A 22,851-nucleotide genomic window follows, 5' to 3' on the forward strand; every position below is an offset into this window, starting at 1 on the left:
CTCATTTTGAGGGTTTTGGACCAGCAGGTCACTAAGTTTCCTTCTGGGTCTGGCATTTTATATTCTGGGATCTAAGATTTCTTCCATCTCTGACAATTCTATGTGTTAAGATTCCTTCTATCACTAGGTCTGTTTGTTTACACTAAGTCTCTGTCTATCTCTATGATTCTTACCATTTATTGAAATCAGAATATATAGAATGGAATTATTCCTGCGGGGTGCAGACTTAAGGAAGTAAGGAAGAGGCAATGAGTTCTAAAAAGTGGATGACATTATAGGGAGAAAGAGCAAGGAGGCCCAAGCTTCCCTATTTCCCCTTTTCCCCTTCTTGAGCAGAGTTTGGAAGTGGGGGTGGGCTGAGGGGCAATCTGCTGGATCTTATTGGAAAAAAAAAACATAAGATGTGAATGATGTGGGGGGAGGGGGACAGGCAGAGGTCTGAACTTGACCTGGTCTCAGGCCACTTAGTAATGTTGCCTCTTTTCTTTCCCAACCCCCTACCCTAGAACCCTCATCAGTGTTTGCCAAGGAACAGCCAGTACAGAATAAGGTGCAGGTGGTGTCCGGAGAAAGTGCTACCCTGAGCTGTGAGGTGGCTCAGCACCAGACGGATGTTACATGGTACAAGGATGGGAAGAAACTCAGCTCAAGCCAGAGGGTTCATGTGGAGGCCAAGGGCAACAGCCGGCAGCTGGTGGTGCAGCAGGTGGGGAAAGCAGATGCTGGAGAGTACAGCTGTGAGGCCGGCGGCCAGAAGGTCACCTTCCACCTCAGCGTCAAAGGTAAGTAGCCTTTTGGAGTGGGGGGAGTCTCATAATGCGTTGTGTTGGTGATGGCAGCAGTGGATGATAACCTGGAAACTTCAGGGCTGCTCATACAATGACAGCTCTGGAGCCACCGCCGGGTCCAACACCCTCATTTTATAAATGAGGAAACTGAGTCTGAGAAAAGGCAAGTGACTTGCCCAAGGGCACACAGCTAGTATGTATCAGAAGCAGGATTTGAACTCAGGTCTTCTTGACTCCAGGCTTAGTATGGTGTCCACTTCCCCATCCTGTGTCCTTCCCTTGCCCTTTCCAACCCAGGCATTTAACCCATTATCAACATAACCAGCAGCCTCTCCAGCCCTTGCATGCAAAACAAACCAGGAAGATAGTACAGAGAGTCTTCACTTTATGGAATAAATATATTCAAGCAAAGTGGATTCATTCTATGGGAGTTTCTTATTGCCTCCCATTATAAAATCAGATGTGTTCCCACAACAATTTTTTTTTTTTTTTTTTTTTTGCTTTTTGGCAGGGCAGTTGGGGTTAAGTGACTTGCCCAAGGTCACACAGCTAGTACATGTGTCAAGTGTCCGAGGCCGGATTTGAACTCAGGTCCTCCTGACTCCAGGGCCGGTGCTCTACTGACTGCGCCACCTAGCTGCCCCCCACAACAATTTTTTAAAAAAACCTCTTGCGTATTCATTCAAAACTTTCCACAAAGAAGGAATTGAAGCAATATATAGCCCTACATCACTTCGTCCATGTTTTTCCAGGACCTAGCATCCTTTCCTGCACTTTCCTGCACATAGTAGGTGTTTGGTACATGTTTATTCTTTCGGATTGAATTATAGTACATTAGCAACCTTCCGCCACAGACAGCAGTCATAGAACCCAGAATGTCCGTTGTGGAGGGGATCTTAGAGATCATTTCACAGAACAGGTAATTGAGGAATTGAGGCAGCTAAGGTGGTGCAGTGGATAGAGCACTGGACTTGGGGTCAGGGAGACCCATGTTCAGATCTGGTCTCAGACATTCACTTAGATGTATGACCCTGGGCAAGTTACTTTGCCTCATTTTCTCCATCTGTAAAATAGGGACAGCACCCACTTCCCAGGGTTGTTGTTGTGAGGATAAACTGTGATAATATTTATAAAATACTTTGCAAACCTTAAAGCACTATGTAAATGCTAACCGTTACCGTGATCATTATTATGAATCATCTCTACTAGCCTTCCTTAATGTTAATGGGATATGAAGACCTTCCCTGCCCATTAAGAGAAGCTTGCTTAGGGGAGACTTGCTTGTAGGAAGGCTTTCACACCTTTTGGTACTAAGTTGATTAGGCACTGAGTCACTAGGGTTGTGATGCCTTCTGGCTCTGAGAAGTGTATATATACTCTGAGTTGGTATTTTGCTTTGGGGGTTTGCTTATGAGAAGGATCTTTTGATTCCCTGGCTGAGACTCTGAGTACCCGTATGTTCAGACCCTTTGACTGCTCAGATGTAAAGGCTCTCTCGATCCAGTGGTGTATGTAAAGTGTACAGCAATATTGCTTTGATTCAGGCAATCAGAGCCCTGTCTGTTGGTCTTTATGCTAATTTGTCTGTTGGTATTTTCCCTGCTTGTATTTTCTGTGACTTTCAGGGGGCTGACTTTTCCCCTGAACTAGTGAATGTAATTAAAGAAGATTGTTGACCCCTTTAAAATTGCTTTCCTTTAAGAGCAGATTAAAGAACCTATGCTAGCAGACCATCCTGGGTTTACTAGGGTGCTTGCTGCTACAGCTACTTTGTAACATTTTTAGAATTTTTGGCATAGTTCTGGCTCTGGGATTCTCCCCCTTGTTTCTCTTATCCAGCCCTTAGAAAATTCTCCCACATCAGGGGCTCCCACACTTGTAGTTCCTAGAACTCATCTCTTTATACTTTTGTCTGGATAGTTACAACAGGCTTGTAGTCTCACATTTCAGCAGGGAGTACCAACAGTATTCTGGTCTGAACACTTACCTCCACATCTTTGGTTTCTGTGAAATAAATTAGGACCCTGTGTCCCTGATCCTGTGTTCCATCCCTTTTCCAGAATCTGTGGCTGTGTTTGCTAAGGATCAGCAGACAAAGAACAAGGTACAGGCTGTGGCCGGCAGCAGTGCCACCCTGAGCTGTGAGGTGGCCCAGGCCCAGACAGAGGTGACCTGGTACAAGGACGGGAAGAAAGTGAGCTCCAGCCAGAAGGTGCATGTGGAGGCCAAGGACTGGAGCCGGCAGCTAGTGGTGCAGCAGGCTGGGAAGGCAGATGCTGGGGAATACACCTGTGAGGCCGGGGGCCAGAAGGTCACCTTCCATCTTGATGTCAAAGGTCAGTCCCCCTGGGAGAGAGGAAGTGGAATAATGTCTTCTGATTCAGGTGTGAGAATGTGCGTGCGTGTGTGTGTGTGTGTGTGTGTGTGTGTGTGTGTGTGTGTGTATGCAGTTCTACACTAAGACTTTTGGAATGCCATGTATATCTTCTTAACGTACATTGGTAGCCATCACATCTCTGCACACATTTTTACCTATCGTGTTTCTTTATCAAAGCTTAAAACTGCACAAAGACTTTTGAAACACCCTCATTCTATGTGAGGAAATCTAGGACTCAAAGGAGGGCAGGTATGGTAGAGAGATTTTGGTTGAATATCTATGGGGACAGAAGCAGGAATACTTTTGTCATCAGAGTGTGCTGTAGACCAGTGCTTCTTAAACTGTGGGTTGAGGGTCACCAAAAATTTGGCAACAGTAAAAGGTTTCTGAACGTGCAACAACCAAAAACTAATTAAAAATCAAATGTGTGATGAATCTGAGGTGTTTCTAGCAGCTCTTGCCCCTGTTGCTCTGCACAACTGACTGCAGCCTTGGTTCTGAACACAAAGTATGCGCACTTTGTGCTACACGTGCCCTTGGGCCATGCAGTGCCAACAAATGCTGCCAAAAATGTGAAAAGGGTTTGAAAGGAGTCGTGAGTGGGAAAAGTTTAAGAAGCCCTGCTATAGACCACCTAGACATACAGAGGATATAGATGAAGAACTTCCAGCCACAAGCCTGGAGCAGAGATAGACATGTTCTAGGAGTCATGGAAGACTACAGTTACCCGGACATCTAATGGAACTCCCTCTCTGCTAGAAGAAGAAAATCATTGAAAATTTCTTCCTTCAAAAGTAGCAGAACTAATAAGGGGTAACTCTACTCTGGATCTGACTGAGGTGGAAATGATGGGAAACTTGGGGGAAAGTGACCATTCCCTGTTAGAGTTTGTGAGACAGCAGAAGGAAAGCTGGGCAGAGTGTGATGTGAACTCCAGATTTTAGGAGAGCAGATTTCAGAAGGTTCAGAGAAAGCATCCCATGATCGAAATGCTTTAGGAGAAGTCAGCCCAGGAGTGATGAGAAGCCTTCAAAAGCAAAATTCTGAAGACGCAGAAATACTTGAAATGAAGAAGAAAAGGGGAGTTGTCAAAGCAGCCAACAAGCATTTATTTTATATTTATTTAATAAATATTTATGTAGTAAGCATCTACTATGTGCCAGTCACTATGCTAAGCTCTGAAGGGGCTAATATGGATGCCCAGGGAGCTCTCCAATCACCTTAGGTGATAAGAACTCATATATAAAAGATGGAGGCAAAGGCTTGTAATAAAGGATGACTAGAGAATATTACAGCAAGAACTGTGTGCTAAAGCTCACAATGAGGTTTTTTAAAAAAATTACAATTTTAATATTCAGTTACTAATTCTCTATCTCCCTCCACTTCCTCCCCTACCCATTGAGAAGGGAAGAAATATGGTACCTATTATACATATGAAGTCATGCAAAATATTTCCACATTAGCCATGTGTGTGGGGGGAGCAAGAAAAAGTGGAAAAAATATGCTTCATTCTGCACTCAGAGTTCATCATTTGTCTCTCTGGAAGTGAATAGCATTCGCTCACAATGAGTTAAAGCTGATGAGGAACTCTAATGACAAAATAAAGGATTTTTTGAGTTTTTTTTTTAGCTGCTCTGTGGGAAAGAGGAGCTTTTTGGGAGTAGGGATAAAAAGTGACAACAGAGAGAAGGCAGAGCAACTCAGATTTTATTTTGATTCTCTTTTCTCTGCCAAGTGAACTGTCCTTTGAACTGGAAAGGACAGAGCAAAAGTGACTGGTGGAGAGATAATAAATAAACAAATAATCAAATAAGTAAAAACTTAAAACTAAATAGGCAGGAAGAGAGCATGTGTCTGCCTTTAATGAGGTCGAATCACCTGGACCAAGTGAAATACTTTTTCTAGTACTGAAACACCTGGCAGATGCAATTGAGGAACTGCCATTAATGACATTTGAAAGGCTGTGGAAAACAGGAAAGGGACTGGAGAAGGGCAAGATGAGGGAAAATGAGAATTTAGGCAAAGCTTTTGATAAAGCATCTCTTGATATTCCATGTAAAAGATGGAGAGATGTGAGTTAGGTGTTAGTATTAAAAATGCAGACAAACCTGGTATCCAGTGGAGTGAGCCAGTGACCTGTGTTTGGCCCTGAGCCGTTTAATATTTTTATTTTATGACTTAGATAAAAGCATCGATAGCATGCTTATCAAATTTGCCGATAAAATCTGGCAAAGATAGTGAACACACAGGATGACAAAATCAGAGTCCAAAAAGATTCTGATAGGCTAGAATCGTGGGCTAAATCTAGTATGATGCAATTTAGTCATGTAAATTACATTTTAAAATGCGAAACCTTACATTTGGGTTCAAAAAGTCAGATTCATGAGAATAAGATTGGAGAGGCATGGGAGATGGAGATGAGAGAGAGGTTTTGAGGGAAAAGAGATCTAGGGATTTTGATGGACTGAGAGCTCATTAAGAGTCAATCAGTAGTGTCCCATGACAGCCAGAAATGCTAATTCAGTCTTGGGTTGTGTTAAGAGCAATGTAGTTCTCAAGAATAAGGAGGTAATAGTCTTTCTATACCTTGCCCTGGTCAGACTATCAGGAGTATTGTGTTCAGTTCAAGGCATCACATTTTAGGAAATAGAAAATTAGAAGGAATCCATAGGAGACAGCTAGGATAACGAATGGCCTTGAGTTCATCCCACATTCCATCATTTTGCGATTTATAGCTCTGGATTTCTTCTTATCCTCATCCTACTAGCCTTAGGAAGTTGTCTTGCCTAGAGAATCCCCCTGATCCTACTCTTAGAGTTTCTAGATCTCATCTTTTAGTTTTTTTTCATGTAACTATTCATTGTCTAGTAGAGCTGGACTGCAGTATCACACTTCACCAGAAGGTGTCACTCAGGGCACTCTGGCCTGATTGTTATTTCCAAAAATTTCAGTTTCTATAAAGTGAACCAGTTTCCTTTGTGGTGGGTCCTTGACTCTTGTGTTCGTCCTTTTTCCAGAGTCTGTGGCAGTATTTGCCAAGGAGCAGCAGACAAAGACTGAAGTACAGGCCACAGCTGGTAGCAGTGCCACCTTGAACTGTGAGGTGGCTGAGGCTCAGACAGAGGTGACATGGTACAAGGATGGGAAGAAACTGAGTGCCAGCCAGAAAATACGTTTGGAAGCCAAGGGCCGGAGCCGGCAGCTGGTGGTGCAGCAGGTGGGGAAGGAGGATTCTGGGGAGTACACCTGTGAGGCCAGCGGCCAGAAGGTCACCTTCCATCTGGATATTAAAGGTCAGTTGCCTGGGGTAGAGGGTGAAAATGTCTCCTGATTCAGAGGGGTCTGTGTGTGTGTGTGTGTATGTGTGTGTGTGTGAGAGAGAGAGAGAGAGAGAGAGAGAGAGAGAGAGAGAGAGAGAGACAGACAGAGAGGCAGAGATAGACAGAAACAGTTGCTGTGAGAAGATTCAGAGGTTCCTTATGCCTCTTCATCTGATTGACATAACACCTTGCCAGGCATTCAGTCCCTTAGAAACAACTCTGCTTCCTTTAATCCTTTCCCAAAACAGCCTTGCCTCTTGCCCCAGCATCCCTAATCTTTCTCTGTCACTGTCTAGAAATCTCTGATGCCATGGATGTGGGAGGTTGAGGGGAAGGAGCCATAGACCAAATGAGGGCTTATTCTAGAGTCAAGTTTTCTATTGGCCCTCATGTTGAATAAATCAGGAAGATGTAGCAGCAGAGACTTTGGGCTTTGTGGAACTGATGTGTGCAAGCAAGAATGGAGTCATTCTATAAAGTATGTCGGATTGTTCTCCTGTCTCCCATTAGAAAATCGGATGTGTGTTGTCACACCCAAAATAGCAACAACAGTCCCTAGTCCATTGTGTTCCAACTTTTTATAAGGAATTAAGACAATATTCTGCAGCATTCTAGGTATTATAGCATGACAATGATGTTCTGCCTACTAACAGGAGTCATAAATTCATAGAATGTCAGAGCTGCAAGGGGCCATATAATAGTGAATCTTGAGAGAGGTTAAGTGAATTGTCCAGGGTCACATACCTAGCAAGTGTCTGAGGCTGGATTTGAACCTAGGTCTTCCTGACTCCAGGCCCCTCAATCTAGATTCTATGCCTCTTGGATACCTATAACATAGTACATAGGATATCAGAAGTGGGAAGACTTAAAGAGGTCAGCTGGTCCGGCCTCCTAATTTTACAAAGGAGAAAACTTAGTAATTGCATCTCTTGGCAGTTTGCCATTCTCTTATGGTATTTCTTAGAGCTTTATAGTACACTCCCCATAGTTTGTTTTCACTGGCCCTTGAGACAATCTCCCACATCAGAAGGTTCCCTTGATTTGACTCTCCCGGCTCCTAGCGCTCACCTCTTTCTTCTTCTGTCAGCAGAACTGCACTGTCTGGGAGAGCAGAATTGTAGTCTCAGACTGTAACAGAAGGTGCCAGGGTCTAACTTCAGTGTACTCCAACAAGAAAATTGCTGACCTCCAAAGCTTCACTTTCTGGAAAATGACATATTTACTGTGATGTGTCTTTGACCTTATGTTTTCATCCCTTTGCCAGAATCTCTGGTGGTGTTTGCCAAGGAGCAGCAGACTCAGAACAAGGTGGAGGCCGTGGCTGGTAGCAGCGCCACCCTGAGCTGTGAGCTGGCCCAGGCCCAGACAGAGGTGACCTGGTACAAGGATGGGAAGAAAGTGAGCCCCAGCCAGAAGGTGCACGTGGAGGCCAAGGGCCGGGGCCGGCAGCTGGTGGTGCAGCAGGCAGGGAAGGCAGATGCTGGGGAGTACACCTGTGAGGCCGGGGGCCAGAAGGTCACCTTCCGCCTAGATGTCAAAGGTCAGCTGCCTTGAATCTGGGGAATCATAATGCCTTCTGATTCCAGTGTGTGTAAATGTGTACATACATGTGCAGGTATACATGTATGTGTCTATATGTATATACATGTACATGTGCGTGTTTTAACCTAGAGGAAACTCTGGGGCTGTTTATTGTTATTCATCTATGTTTTTCTTGACCTCTCTCAAGTCATTCAGTCTGTTATTAACATCACTTTCTTCTTTCCCTGATCTGGTTATTTTCCTCATTGTTGACCTGGCTTTGATGCCATGGCTGTGAGGAAATGGGAGGGAAGGGACATAGGAACATACAAATAGAGTTAGAATGGACCTTGGGGCCACTGAGTCCAGTCCCTCCAATTTATAGATGAGTTAAGTGTGGCAGGGTCACACAGCCAGTAAGTGTCTGAGGCTGGATTTGAACCTAGGCCTTCCCTGACTCCAAGTCTAGTGTCCTATCTTCTTTATCATGCTGCTTCCCATAAGGTCATGAGAGTAGAGGGGACCACGTCCTAGAATAAAAGCCATCATTTGCTGTAGCCTGAATGCAAAACTAATTGGCATAACTAATGTACACATATTCTCTGCTTTTTAAACAAATGTGATTAAACAAAGTTGTAGTCTTTCTACAAAGCAAATTTAGTTTTCCTCACAGCACCCAATAAATCAGACAAATACACACACACACACACACACACACACACACACATACACGCACGCCCATTGAGTTAAGGCTTTTGGTAATAAGGGGATCAAAATGACAACCAGTCCCATCACATTCTGAGCATCATAGAACACCAGTGATTTTCTGAGACTGGATGTAAAATCACAGCGTGATCACTGAAAGGGATTTTACACGTTCACGGGTCCATGCTTGCTCCCCATCATTGAATACTAAGCAGTTACCTTGACTAGTAGGTCTCCCCACCTTTTCAACATTTTTTAGAATTTTGTAGTGAATTCCTGGCTCTGGAATCCCCCCTGTATTCCTCCTACCAGTTGATCAGAATTCCTGCCACATTAGCAGATCCATCCAATGTTACCCTTACCAGGTATTTATTAGGATGCCAGGATTTAGAACCAGAAAGGACTTTAGAGGTCATCTTGTCCAACTCACTCACTTTATAGATGAGGGAACCCAGATCCAGGCACGGTTAAATGACTTGTCTAAGGTTATGCGGGTAGTAAGTTGCAGAGGCCAGGTCTGAATCCAGGTCCTCTAACCCGAGGACCAGGGTTCTTCCCACTATATCTCGGTGCCTCCTCTTTGAAACTGTGTGTGTGTTCATCCTTTCCCCAGAATCAATGCAAGTATTTGCCAAGGAACAGAAGACACAGAACAAGGTGGAGGCCGTAGCTGGTAGCAGCGCCACCCTGAGCTGTGAGCTGGCCCAGGCCCAGACAGAGGTGACCTGGTACAAGGATGGGAAGAAAGTGAGCTCCAGCCAGAAGGTGCATGTGGAGGCCAAGGGCCGAGGCCGGCAGCTGGTGGTGCAGCAGGCAGGGAAGGCAGATGCTGGGGAGTACACCTGTGAGGCCGGGGGCCAGAAGGTCACCTTCCATCTGGATGTCAAAGGTCAGCTGTTCTGGGTGTTGGGGGGCAGAATGCCTTCTGATTCAGGCGTGTGTGTGTGTGTGTGTGTGTGTGTGTGTGTGTGTGCGCGCCTGCAACTGCATTTGGTACTTACTCTCTGTACATTTCAGGCTTTGGTTTTTGTGAAGTGAAGAATTCAGACTGCAAGCCTCAGTCTCAGTTTCCTTTTCTGTAAAATGAGGCTAATCATAGCATCTGCCTCATAGGGCTGTTGTGAAAATCAAATGACATACCATATGCGAAGCGTTTGCAAATATTAAAATGCTATATGATTATTAATTACAGTTAGTATTATCTCTAAGGTCCCTTCCAGCTCAAAATCCTATTGGCACCTGGGACCCAATATCCTCCATGGACTCTGGGCTCAGACTGACCAGGTGCAGTCCTGGAGGTGTAACCAAGAGTTCCATGGGGCCTCTCAGCTAAGCACAGGTCTACCTTCCCTGGGGTGTTGCCACTTGAATGCCTCCAAACAAAGGGACGCACTATCTAATTTCATCAAGTTGACAAAGGAACTATCAAAATGTCAAGTTGATATGGGGCTCCCCACCGATCCCACTTACACTATAATTGTTAGTCTATTTTTTAATTTTACCTTTCTTATGGTCTTCATGCAAAATAAATTAGGGAAAGGGAAGTATGCTTTTCCACTGAAGGCTTCCGATAAGAGGAGTCTTATTTAAGTATCCAGGTTTTATGATGGATAGAGTGCTGAAACTGGAGTCACGAAGACCTGCATTCAAATTCAGACTCATAGTTGTGTGACCCTGGGCAAATTAATCTGCCTCAGTTTCTTTGTCTGTAAAATGTGGATGATAATAGCACCTGCCTCCCCAGTGTGATGTAAGGATAAAATGAGACAATATATGTATGGCACTTTGTAAATCTTAAATAAATGCTAGCTATTATCATGTAGTTTATGTGCTAGTGCATGATAGAGTGCATGACATTGGCACAGGACTGCGCAGCATGGTGGACCTGCATCAAAGAAGGCGCTGTGCTCTACGAGCAAGGCAGTTCAAAAGAAACATGAGATGCACAAATTTAGACATTTCCACTCCAAATGTTCACATGGATTATTTGTGCCCGGCCTGTGGTAGAGCCTTTTCGTTTTGGTCTGATCAGCCACAGTTGGACACACTATACCTTGACCGTGACTTAGCGAAGTCATTTGGTACTCTTTGAGAACAAAAGTCAACGACCAATCAAACCAACCAACCAACCAACCAACCAACCAACCAACCGACCGACCAGTGGATGGCAGAGCCTCATTATCTCATGCCTTGACTCTTGCAGTAGGATTTTGGTTGGTCTCTTTGCCTTAACCCTCTCTCTTCTCCAATCCCTCCTCTATTCAGCTGACAAAGGGATCTTCCTAAAGCTGAAGTTCTACCATGTCCTTTCCCTACTCAGTAAACTCTAGTGGCTCCCTATTACCTCCAATCCTGTTTGGCTTTTCAAGCCCCTTACAGCCTGGCCCCTTCCTATCTTTCCAGTCTTCTTACACGCTAGTCTCTCCCCTCCATATAATCTATAATACAGTGAGGGACACTGGCTTCCAGGCTGTACTTCAAACACCATGTTCCATCTCCAACTCTGTGGTTTGCCACCGGCTGACTGCAGTGTCTAGAATGTTCCCCCTCCCCATCTCTGCCTCCTGGTTTCTCTCATTTCTTCCAAGTCTCAGCTTAAAACCTACTTTCTGAAAGAAGACATTCTCAACTTTAGTGCCTGCCCTCTAAGATGGCCTCCCATTTATGCTGTATATATCTTGTTATAGAAATTATATAAATATATAATGTATGTATTGTATATGCATTATACACATATGTATACCTGTTGTATATACCTTGTACATTGTATATACATATATATATACACATCATACATTGTATACACACATATATACATAAATGTATATGTCTTGTTATATAAATTATATAAATGACATAGTTATTTGCCTGTTATCTTCCCCATTGGAACCTACAAGCTCCTTCGAGGGCAGGGACTGTTTTTTGCCTTTCTTTGTATCCCCAGTGCTTAGTATAGCACCTGGTACATGATAAATGCATAATAAGTCTTGTTGACATGACTTGATTATAAAATCAGACATACATAAATTTTTACAGCAGAAGAACAATACCCTAGTACCTTAATTTAGAACATTTGAAAAGAAAGGGACAGAGACAGCAGTCAGTTCCAAAGCATGCTAGGGGCAATATTCTTTCTACTGAAAGTAGACATAGAATCATAGAATAAAAGAATAAGGAAGGACCTTGGAGAACATTCCATACAACCACATGTTTTACACAGAAAGAAACGGAGTAGTTGCCTTACAGGCAGTTCAACTTCTTTTTGCAGCATTTTTAGAACTTTATAGCTATTTCCAGTCTTAGCATTCCTTCTGTGCTACTCCCGCCAACCTAGAGGAAATTCTCCTAAATCAGGGATGCCCTTGGTCATGCTCTTATAATCCCTAGAGTTGTAGCAAAAGGAGTTACGGACTTGGAGTCAGGAGACATTGATTCAAATCCTGGGGTTGCAGTGGGGGTGTGGTTAGGACAGTGCTTTATAACCCCTAAAGTGCTATGGAAATGAGAATACTTATCTTTTTTGCACCTTTATCTGCAAATAATAATAGTCTGGTTCATAAATTATAGCCTCAATTTCTTATAGGGTGATAGTGTCTAATATTGTGCTCTGGTCTTAAAATTACTCACCTACAAAATGTCAGCTTCTGGAAAGTGACTTAGTGCTCTGTGGTCTGTGTCTTTGTCTCCCATGTGTTTTGCCTTCCCTTTTCTAGAATCTGTGGTAGTGTTTGCCAAGGAACAGAAAACTCAGAGCAAGGTGGAGACCGTGGCTGGTAGCAGTGCCACCCTGAGCTGTGAAGTGGCTGACGCTCAGACACAGGTGACCTGGTATAAGGATGGGAAGAAACTGAGCCACGGCCAGAAAGTGCACATGGAGGCCAAGGGCCGGGGTCGGCAGCTGGTGGTGCAGCAGGCAGGGAAGGCAGATGCTGGGGAGTACACCTGTGAGGCTGGAGGCCAGAAGGTCACCTTCCATCTGGATGTCAAAGGTAAGTTGTTCTGGAAAAAGGTGCAATTTTAATGCATTCTGTTCCCGGTAGGGGTGTGTGTGTGTGTGTGTGTGTGTGTGTGTCTGTATGTTGAGGGAGGAGGGGACATGCCTGTATGCACGAGCTAGAAAGTTTAACTATGGTCTAGAAACTCTGGGACTGCTACTATTTCTTTACCCTGTGCTTTCTCTACCCATCCTCTTACAGCACAGTGGAAAAAACACACTGGGTTTACAGTCAGAGGGTGTGAGTTCAAATCTCATCCCTGCCTATTACTGTATCTATAACTTTGGTTATACACCTGCCATTTGTCTGGACCTTGTACCTTCATTTTCTCATCTGTACAATAAAAGGGTCAGATGGGGTCATCTTTAGTGTTCTTTCTGGCTCTACACGCTAGGAACCCTTATCAATAAATCATCTGTACTCTTCTGCTTGTCTTATCTCACTCTCTCGAGGTCTCTGATGCTTTTTGGTGCCCTGACTGTAGGAAGCTGGAGGAAGGGACTATAGACTAACCGAGGCACAATTGCTATAGTCTTCATGCAAAGAAAATCAGGAAAACAGAAGTAATACATTGTTCGTTTACTCAATCAATCAACAAACATTTATTAGGTGCAGTAACTACGCTGGGTACTAGGAAGACAGAAACAATCCCTGTCCTCCAGAAGCTTACATTCAGCCAGAGTAAGCCTGTACATATAAAATTACATACAAATATAAGAAAACAGATACCAGATAACTGGGGGCAGTGGGCAGAGGCATTAGTTGTTTATGGGGAGGCATCAGGAAGAGCTTCACTTAGAGGGTAAGGATTGAGCTAAATTTTCAAGGAAGTGAGGGGTTTTAAGAAGAGAGAGTGAGAAGGGAGAGTCTTCCAGGTTTGGGGGACAGAAAGCCAGATGAAAGGCATGGAGATAAGCGAGGACTGTAGAACGGATGAAGGGGAACACTATAGAAAAAGTGGAAGAAACATGCTGTAGCCAAGGGTATTCTGGAGGCAGCTTGAGTTGGCTTGTAAAAGCCAGTTATTAAATTTTCAAGGTGAGCATTTACATGTTGGAAATTGGCAATTGTTAAAAATCAGGACTTGATTTACTGTTTTGTTGATTTAAAAAGCAATGGAGAAAATGCTAATGATACAGATTAAACTAAAAGTTGTGTCCCATGTCCATTTCTGCCCCCAGAGAAGCTAGTTGTGTTTCAAGTACCTCACTAGCTGTGGCCAGGTTGTGAAGGGCTTTGAATGCTAGAAGAGTTTGTATTTTACTTCAGAGGTAATAGAGAACCACCAGAGTTTGTTAAGTAGGGGAGTGACCTGGCCAGGCCTATACTTCAAGAAATCCCTTTCAGAGTTGTAAGGAGTATGGATTTGAAAGAGGTTCTCTGAGAGGTGATGAGGCCCTCAACCAGGCTGGTGGCTTCGGGAGCAGAAATGGATGGGACAGCTGGTGTAGAGGTAAAACCAACGAGACCTGGCAACTGATTGGATGTGTGGGAAAGATGGGGTCAAGGAAAGTGGGAGGCTTTCTGTGTAAAGGGAATCTATCTTTCCAGTTACCTCCTATGATAAAATCAGGCATGCATTCTCATACTTCAAAACGAAACAGAAGTGGAAATCCTTAGATTTCTTTAGGGCAACTCGGTGGCTCAGGGGATAGAGTGCCAGGACTGGAGTCAGGAAGACTCATTTTCCTGAATTCAAATCAGACTTCAGACACTTATTAGCTATGTGACCCTGGGTAAGTCATTAACCCTGTTTGCCTCAGTTTCCTCATCTGTAAAATGAACTGGAGAAGGAAATGGCAAACCATTTCAGTATCTTTGCCAAGAAAACCCCTGATGGGACTACTAAGAATCAGACACAACTGAAAACGACTGAACAACAACAGATTTCCTTAGAAATCCTTTAAACTTTTGATTTTAAGGACAAGGTTAAGGGCATGGTAGGTGATATTTCTGCTTATTAAACGCAGACAGAACATAGAATGTTAGAGCTTAGAACAGAGAGCATTTTTATAAGCATTAGAAGTGACCTTAGAATATAACAGTGTTAGAACTGGAAGGGACATAAGAACATAGAACTTAGAATGTCAGAGCAGGGAAGGATTTTAGAATATAGAATGTTAGAGCTGGAAGGGACCTTAGAACATGAAATGTTAGCATCTAGGAGAGACCTTGGAACATGGAATGTTAGAGCTGGGAAGCATATTTAAATATAGAACTTTGAATGTCAGAGCAGGGAGGAATTTTAGAATATAGAATGTTAGAGCTGGAAAGGACCTTGGAACATGGAATATTAGATCTGGGAGGGGCTTTAGAATATGGAATGTTAGAGCTGAGAGGCATATTTAAAAATAGAACTTAGACTATCAGAACAGGAAAGGACCTTGATCATTTAATGAAACTGCCTCTCATTGTACAGAACAGAAAACTTTATAGCTGTTGCTACTGGCCGTTTATTTTTTCTTTGAAACCTTTTTAGTCTTCTGTAGTGCAGTCTTGGCTCTGGAATTCTCACTGTGTTCCTCCCACCAGCCTTTGGGAAAATCCATCACATCGGAGACTCTCTCTTATCCTACCCTTGAAGTCCTTAGAACTTAACTCTGTCTTGTGGCTTCTCTTGTCTAAATACATTTATCAGAGCCACCAGTAATCTCACACTTCACCAGAGGGTGCCAGAGTCTAACATCTGGCCTAAAAATTACTCATTGACTTTCTGGAAAGTTATGTCGTTGACCTGTGTGTTCATCCCCTTCCCAGAATCTGTGCTGGTGTTTGCCAAGGAGCAGCAGACTCAGAGCAAGGTGGAAGCTGTGGCCGGTAGCAATGCCACCCTGAGCTGTGAGGTGGCTGAGGCCCAGACAGAGGTGACCTGGTACAAGGATGGAAAGAAGCTGAGCCCCAGCCAGAAGGTGCACGTGGAGGCCAAGGGCCGGGGCCGGCAGCTGGTGGTGCAGCAGGCAGGGAAGGCAGATGCTGGGGAGTACACCTGTGAGGCCGGGGGCCAGAAGGTCACCTTCCGTCTGGATGTCAAAGGTCAGTCCTTGGGCAGCGGGCTTGTATTTCAGGATGAGAAGCAGAGCATCACGTCTAGCCTGAAAAGGGCAGCAAATGTTTCACGTGGTCTGATAGCATTATCTCTGTGCCACGTCCTGGGCACTAATGGTTATCTCCCTTCTTCCTTCATCCCCTTTCCTTCCCTCCAGCATTTACACTTTGGAAATTGACAATTGCTACAGATCAGGACTTTCCTTTAAAAAGCAATGGAGAAATTGCTAATGTATTATTAGAATTAAACTGAAAGTTGTGCCGTGTGTCCATTTCTGTCCCCAGAGAAGCCAGTTGTGTTTCAAGTACATCACTAACTGGGGCCAGGTCGTGAAGGGCTTTGAATCCCAGAAGAGTTTGTATTTTATTTCAGAGGTAATAGAGAACCACCAGAGTTTATTAAGTAGGGGAGTGGCTTGGCCAGGCCTGGGCTTCAAGAAAATCCATTTCAGAGCTATAAGGAGTATGAATTTGAAAGAGGTTCTTTGAGAGGTGATGAGGCCCTGAACCAGGCTGGTGGCTTTGGGAGCAGAAATGGATGGGACAGCTGGTATAGAGGTAAAACCAGTGAGACCTGACAACTGATTGGATATGTGGGAAAGATGGGGTCAAGGGAAATGCAAAGGGAATCCATCTTTCCAGTTACCTCCTATGATAAAATTAGGCATGCATTCTCATACTTCAAAACAAAACAGAAGTGGAAATCCTTAGATTTCCTTAGGGCAGCTCGGTGGCTTAGCGGATAGAGTGCCAGGACTGGAGTCAGGAAGATTCATTTTCCTGAGTTCAAATCAGACTTAAAACACTTATTAGCTGTGTGACCCTGGGTAAGTCATTAACCCTATTTGTCTCAGTTTCCTCATCTGTAAAATGATCTGGAGAAGGAAATGGCAAACCATTCCAGTATCTTTGCCAAGAAAACCCCAGATGGGACGACCAAGAGTCAGACACAACTGAAAATGACAACAACAGCAGATTTCCTTAGAAATCCTTTAAACTTTTAATTTTAAGGACAAGGGTAAGAGGGGAAGTAGTCCTATAGCATGTTAGGTGATGTTTCTGCTTATTAAAAGTAGACAGAATATAGAATGTTGGAGCTTAGAACAGAGAGCATTAGAAGTGACCTTAGAACATACAATGTTAGACTTGGAAGGGACATAGAACATAGAACTTAAAATGTCAGAGCAGGGAGGGATTTTAGAACATAGAATGTTAGAGCTGGAAGGGACCTTGGAACATAGAATGTTAGATCTGGGAGGGACCTTGGAACATGGAATGTTAGAGCTGGGAGGCATATTTAAAAATAGAACTTAGACTATCAGAACAGGAAAGAACCTTGATCATTTAATGAAACTGCCTCTCGTACAGAACAGAAAACTTTATGGTTGTTGCTACTGGCTGTTCATTTTTTTCCTTGAAACCTTTTTAGTCTTCTGTAGTGCAGTCTTGGCTCTGGAATTCTCACCGTGTTCCTCCCACCAGCCTTTGGGAAAATCCATCATATTGGAGGCTCTTTTTTATCCTACCCTTGCAGTCCTTAGAACTTAACTCTTTCTTGTGGCTTCTCTTGTTTAAATACACCTATCAGAGCCGGCTGTAATCTCACACTTCACCAGAGGGTGCCAGAGTCTAACATCTGGCCTAAAAATTACACATTGAGTTTCCGGAAAGTGAATTAGTGCCCTGTGTGGTATGTCTTTGACCCTGTGTGTTCATCCCCTTCCCAGAAGTGTTTGCCAAGGAGCAGCAGACTCAGAACAAGGTGGAAGCTGTGGCCGGTAGCAGTGCCACCCTGAGCTGTGAGGTGGCCGAGGCTCAGACAGAGGTGACTTGGTACAAGGATGGGAAGAAAGTGAGCTCCAGCAAGAAGGTGCATGTGGAGGCCAAGGGCCGGAGCCGGCAGCTGGTGGTGCAGCAGGCAGGGAAGGCAGATGCTGGGGAGTACACCTGTGAGGCCGGGGGCCAGAAGGTCACCTTCCGCCTGGATGTCAAAGGTAAGTTGCTCTGGAAGGAGGGAGAATTTTAATGCATTCTAATAGGTCATGTCCAACTCTTCATGACACAATTTGGGGCTTTCTTGGCAAAGATACTGAAAAGGTTTGCCATTTTCTTCTCTAGCTCATTTTACAGATAAGGAAATTGAGGCAAAAAGGGTTAAGTGACTTGCCTAGGGTTAAGTGACTGAGGCCAGATTTGAACTCAGGTCTTCCTGATGCCAAGCCTGGCACTCTATTCATTGAGCCACCTAGGTGCCCCTAAAATCTTACCCCTTGAAAGTGGGCAGATGCTGCAGATCAGGGCTTGATTTATTGTACTATTGATTTAAGAAAGTGACAGAAAAAGTATTAATAATGCAGATTAACCTTAAATGTGTGTTCTGAACAAGTACAGGATGGGGAGCTTTAGCATTACTTAGTGAAAAGACTTAGGCATTTTAGGAAACTGACAACCCAGTGTGGATTAGCAGGGTGACACAGCAGCCTACAGAACTAAGGCAAGCACAGGCTACATTCTTAACTTTTAGAACCTTTGTTCCTAAAATCAGGGAGATGACAATGCCCCAGTCCTCTGCCCTCAAGCTCCGCATGGAATATCGATTGTGTCTAGTCTGGGGCAGAGACAGGTGCTGGTAAATGTCAGTGGATGGTTTTGAACCCCTTTTTTCTATAGCTATTTACAATTAATGGATTTAGGCTGTAGTAAACCCCTTTTGTCCTCTGAAGCCCTCCAGCCTGAAAATTTCATAATCCTAAATCGTTTGTTTCTGTAAAGTGACTCAATATTCTATGCATCCACCCCATTAACACAAAACAAAACAAAACAAAATTTGTTTAGAGTATCCTGACAATGGATGGTGTCCAGTTTTCAGACTTATCTCATACTAGTCTCCTTCATTTATTCTATCCTTGCCACCAAAATGGAAAGCCCTCTCCCTTGTCTCCATCCATTCCTTTGTTCATTCCATCTCCCTTGCCTAGAATGAACCCCTCCCTACCCCATCTCCATCCGTTGATGTCCTTTCTACTTTTCCTTTGAAGCCTGGCTCAGGTACCATTTTCTCTGACCCTCTCCTTACCCCTTCTCTCCAGCATGAAGTGATCTCTCCCTCCTGAAATCCCTCCTAATACCTCCCGGGGTCTAGTGTCTCCCTCTCCCTGCCCCCTCCCATCGCAATTGGATATTAAGCTTTTTGAGAGAAGGGTCTGTGTTTTGTTTACTTCTGTATCCCCAGCACCAAGCACAAGGCATTCTATACTTAACAAATGTTTGTCGGGTTACTGAATGAATGAATGTGTTCCTTTAGAACCCAAAGTTGCCTTTTCTATCCAGTGCTACAGATTTAGACAGAAACAATCTGATAGTTCATTTGGATTCTCTGACTTCATCTTTTTCCTCCAGAGATCACAGTGGTGTTTGCCAAGGAGCAGCAGACTCAGAACAAAGTGGAGGCCGTGGCCGGCAGCAGTGCCACCCTGAGCTGTGAGCTGGCCCAGGCCCAGACAGAGGTGACCTGGTACAAGGATGGGAAGAAACTGAGCCCCAGCCAGAAGGTGCATGTGGAGGCCAAGGGCCGGAGCCGGCAGCTGGTGGTGCAGCAGGCGGAGAAGGCAGATGCTGGGGAGTACACCTGTGAGGCCGAGGGCCAGAAGGTCACCTTCCGTCTGGATGTCAAAGGTCAGTCCTTGGGCAGCGGGCTTGGCCCATTGTGCTTCAGGGAGAGAATCAGGATATCTATCACTTAGAGCCTGGAAAGGGCAGCAAATGCTTCACATGATCTGATAGAATTATTTCTGCGCCATATCCTGGCACTAATGATCGTCTCCCTTCTTCCCTCATCCCCTTTCCTTCCCTCTATCTCCATCCCCATGAAGCCACGAGAAGATGGCAGCGGGGTACAGTGCCAAGAATACTTGGCATTAGGGGGCCTGGGCCAATCATTTTCCTCTGTACCCCTAGAGGTAGCTAGGTAATGCAGTGGGTCGAACCCTGGGCCTGAAATCAGGAAGACTTGATATCAAATCCAGCCTCAAATGCCAACAAGCTGTGTGACCCTGGACAAATCACTTAACTACTTTCTATCTCACTTTCCTCAACTGTGAAATCAGGACAATGATAGCACCTATCTCCCAGGGTTGTGGTGAGGATCAAATGAGGCAATATTGGTGAAATGCCTGGCGTAGTAGGTGCCTAATAATTGCTTATTTCCTTCCTTCCTATTTTCTCAATTGCCTAATAAGGAATAAGGCATCAGGGGCAAGGTCCCAAGAAACTTAACTCTAACTGTGCCATAGGAAGGAAGCAGTTGGGGAGGGAGAAACAATCAACGCCTGGTCTCCAGGTCACCTAAGCCTTCTCCTCCAGGGATATATAGGGGAGAGGGGGCTGGGGCCATGCCTGTTAAACTGGATTTGGCCAGCTTACAACACGTAGCATCAAATTTGAATGTTACATGTGAGGTACGATGAAGGAGGCCTTTACCACCGAGAGGATCAGCAGGGGCTTCTTAGGGGAGATGGCAGCTGAGAGGGGCTTTAAGGGTAGGTAGGAATTTAACCTTCTGGGTAGAGGCAGGAGCCCAGGGTCCATTTGGGTGGCTTGGGGTGTGTGGAGGTATGAGAAAAGACTGGAAAAGAAGGACAGCACCATCTTGTAGAAGGCCTTTAATGCCAGGCAAAGGAGATTATGGCGCCTCAAATTGACCACACCTTCTCTCTGCTCCTACAGCTACCATCCTCATCACTCCTAGCTTGAGTGAGCTCAGATTAGATCATCATTGCCTTGTCTTATAATAGCCCGAGTCTCCCTGACTCAAATCTCTCCCCACATCCTCCAGAGAGCTGCCAAAGTGATTTTCCTCAATCATAGACCAATAAATTCCAGTGATTTCCTCTTGCCTCCAGGATCACATACAGAGGCCTTCGTTTGACATTTAAATGTCTTCCCCACCTGGCCCCTTCCTACCTTTCCAATAACACACTCCCCTCCATGTATATTCTATGGTCCAGTCACATAGCTCTACTTGTTCCTCAAACACAAAATTTCATCTCCTACCTCCATGTCTTTGCACTGACTGTTCCCTATGCCTGGAATGCTTTCCCTCCCAACCTCCAACTCTTAGAGTCTCTTGCTTCTTTTAAGACTCAACTCAAGTGCCACCTTTTAGGAATCATTTCCTGGTCCTCCCAGCTGCTAGGGCCCTGCTTCCCTACCCTACCCCTCACCTTTATCTCCTATATTTATCTGGTCTGTTATGATTTTGATATATTGTCCTCCCTCCTCTCCTTTCTCCCCATTAGAATGTTAGTTCCTTGAGGGGGGAGATAATTCTGCATTTTCTTTGAATCCAGCAGTGCCTGGCACACTTAATAACTAAATTCTTGTTGAGCGATCCATTGATTTATCTAACACTTTCAGGCTTCCAGAATATTCTATATACATTAACTCATTTGATTTTGACACCCACCCTGTGAGGTATGGTATGCAAGTATGATTATCCCAATTTTATAGATGAAGAAACTGAGGCTCCATGAGATTCAAATCTCCTCCTGCTTCCCCAGCCTTTCTGAATGACAAGAAACTTGCATCTTTAAAGATCTGTCCTCCAAAGAATATACTACAAGCTAGAGCAAAACCTATGCAAACTAATGATTTAACAGGCATAAGAGACTGCTGAAGTAAGGATCTCCTATAGCAGGAGGAATAAAAAAGGATTCAACTTCTCATCATCTCAAATCTGTTTTACTTGACCCAGCTCCACTGGTGGAGATGAAAATAGCCTTGTCTCCAAGCTGTTGTCTCTAACCCTATGTTCCTCTCCTCCCAGAGCCCCCGGTGGTGTTTGCCAAGGAGCAGCAGACTCAGAACAAGGTGGAGGCCGTGGCCGGTAGCAGTGCCACCCTGAGCTGTGAGCTGGCCCAGGCCCAGACAGAGGTGACCTGGTACAAGGATGGGAAGAAGCTGAGCCCCAGCCAGAAGGTGCATGTGGAGGCCAAGGGCCGAGGCCGGCAGCTGGTGGTGCAACAGGCAGGGAAGGCAGATGCTGGGGAGTACACCTGTGAGGCCGGGGGCCAGAAGGTCATCTTCCACCTGGACGTCAAAGGTCAGTTGCCTTGAATCTGGGGAATCACAATTCCTTCTGATTTGAGTGTGTGTAGATAGATTTGTGTGTGTCACCAATAGCCTGGAAACTCTGAGGATGTGAGGCAACATAATGCTTTAGAAAGACTGAGAGAAACCCAAGTTTGTTCCTTACTATTTGGACAAATTGATCGGTCTCTCTGAATTTCACTTTCCTCCTCTTTAAAACCATAAAGTTGGACCCAGATGATCTAAATGCTAATAGGAGTCCTGGACAGGGGCATCCATGGTTTTTTCATTCTTTAAGTTACTCTAACCTTAGCCACCACCAACAAAACCAAATATACACAAAAAAGAATTTTTAAAAAATTATGTACATGTAGCATGGTAGATCTAGTCGATTTTGCTTTTTGTTCTTCAAGTTGTGTTCGGTTCTTCATGACCCCATTTGAGGTTTGCTTTTAAAGATGCTGGAGTGGTTTGCCATTTCCTTCTCCACCTTATTTTTACAAATTAGGAAACTGAGACTAACAAGGTTAAGTGAGTTGCCCAGGGTCACACAGCTAGTAAGTGTCTGAGGCCGGATTTGAACTCCGGTCTTCCTGACTCCAGGCCTGGCACTCACTGTGCCAGCTAGCTGCGCTCCTTATTTTGCTACTTGTGAGGAAATCAAGGCCCAGAGACTTAGATGACTTGACCAAGGCTACCAAGTACTAAGGAAGGATTTGACCATCTAACTCCAAATCCAGTGCTCTTTCCACCATGCTAGGCCACTTCTCATGAAACTTTGTTATTGCAAACTCAAAACCTTATTATTGCAGCATTTTTTTAAATGCATATATTAACTTTTGAGAGGCACTGAGGTAAAGTGGATCAGAGAGCCAGAGAGTCTCAGAGTCAGAAAGGCCTGACTTCAGGTTCTGCCCTTGACACATACTGACCTTGCAAAAGTCAGTTAATCTCTGTGCCCTGGGCAGCTCCCTGAGATTGTCACCGGCAGAACAACTTCTGCATTGGTAGAG

The 22,851-nt window shown here is 44.5% G+C and overlaps 1 protein-coding gene across 1 annotated transcript in view; it reads left to right on the forward strand.

The window, feature by feature from the left end:
• Positions 1 to 22,851, forward strand: part of OBSCN (obscurin, cytoskeletal calmodulin and titin-interacting RhoGEF) — a 330,114-nt gene that overhangs the window by 47,856 nt on the left and 259,407 nt on the right. Inside the window, exons 10-18 of the mRNA XM_036739619.1 lie at positions 507 to 782; positions 2,849 to 3,124; positions 7,750 to 8,025; positions 9,325 to 9,600; positions 12,425 to 12,700; positions 15,464 to 15,739; positions 17,479 to 17,745; positions 19,151 to 19,426; positions 21,576 to 21,851. Coding sequence (XP_036595514.1) covers positions 507 to 782; positions 2,849 to 3,124; positions 7,750 to 8,025; positions 9,325 to 9,600; positions 12,425 to 12,700; positions 15,464 to 15,739; positions 17,479 to 17,745; positions 19,151 to 19,426; positions 21,576 to 21,851 — 2,475 coding nt within the window. The remainder of the gene's footprint in view (positions 1 to 506; positions 783 to 2,848; positions 3,125 to 7,749; positions 8,026 to 9,324; positions 9,601 to 12,424; positions 12,701 to 15,463; positions 15,740 to 17,478; positions 17,746 to 19,150; positions 19,427 to 21,575; positions 21,852 to 22,851) is intronic.

This window comes from Trichosurus vulpecula, chromosome 9 (genome assembly GCF_011100635.1).
Source record: "Trichosurus vulpecula isolate mTriVul1 chromosome 9, mTriVul1.pri, whole genome shotgun sequence".
NCBI classification, from domain to species: domain Eukaryota; kingdom Metazoa; phylum Chordata; class Mammalia; order Diprotodontia; family Phalangeridae; genus Trichosurus; species Trichosurus vulpecula.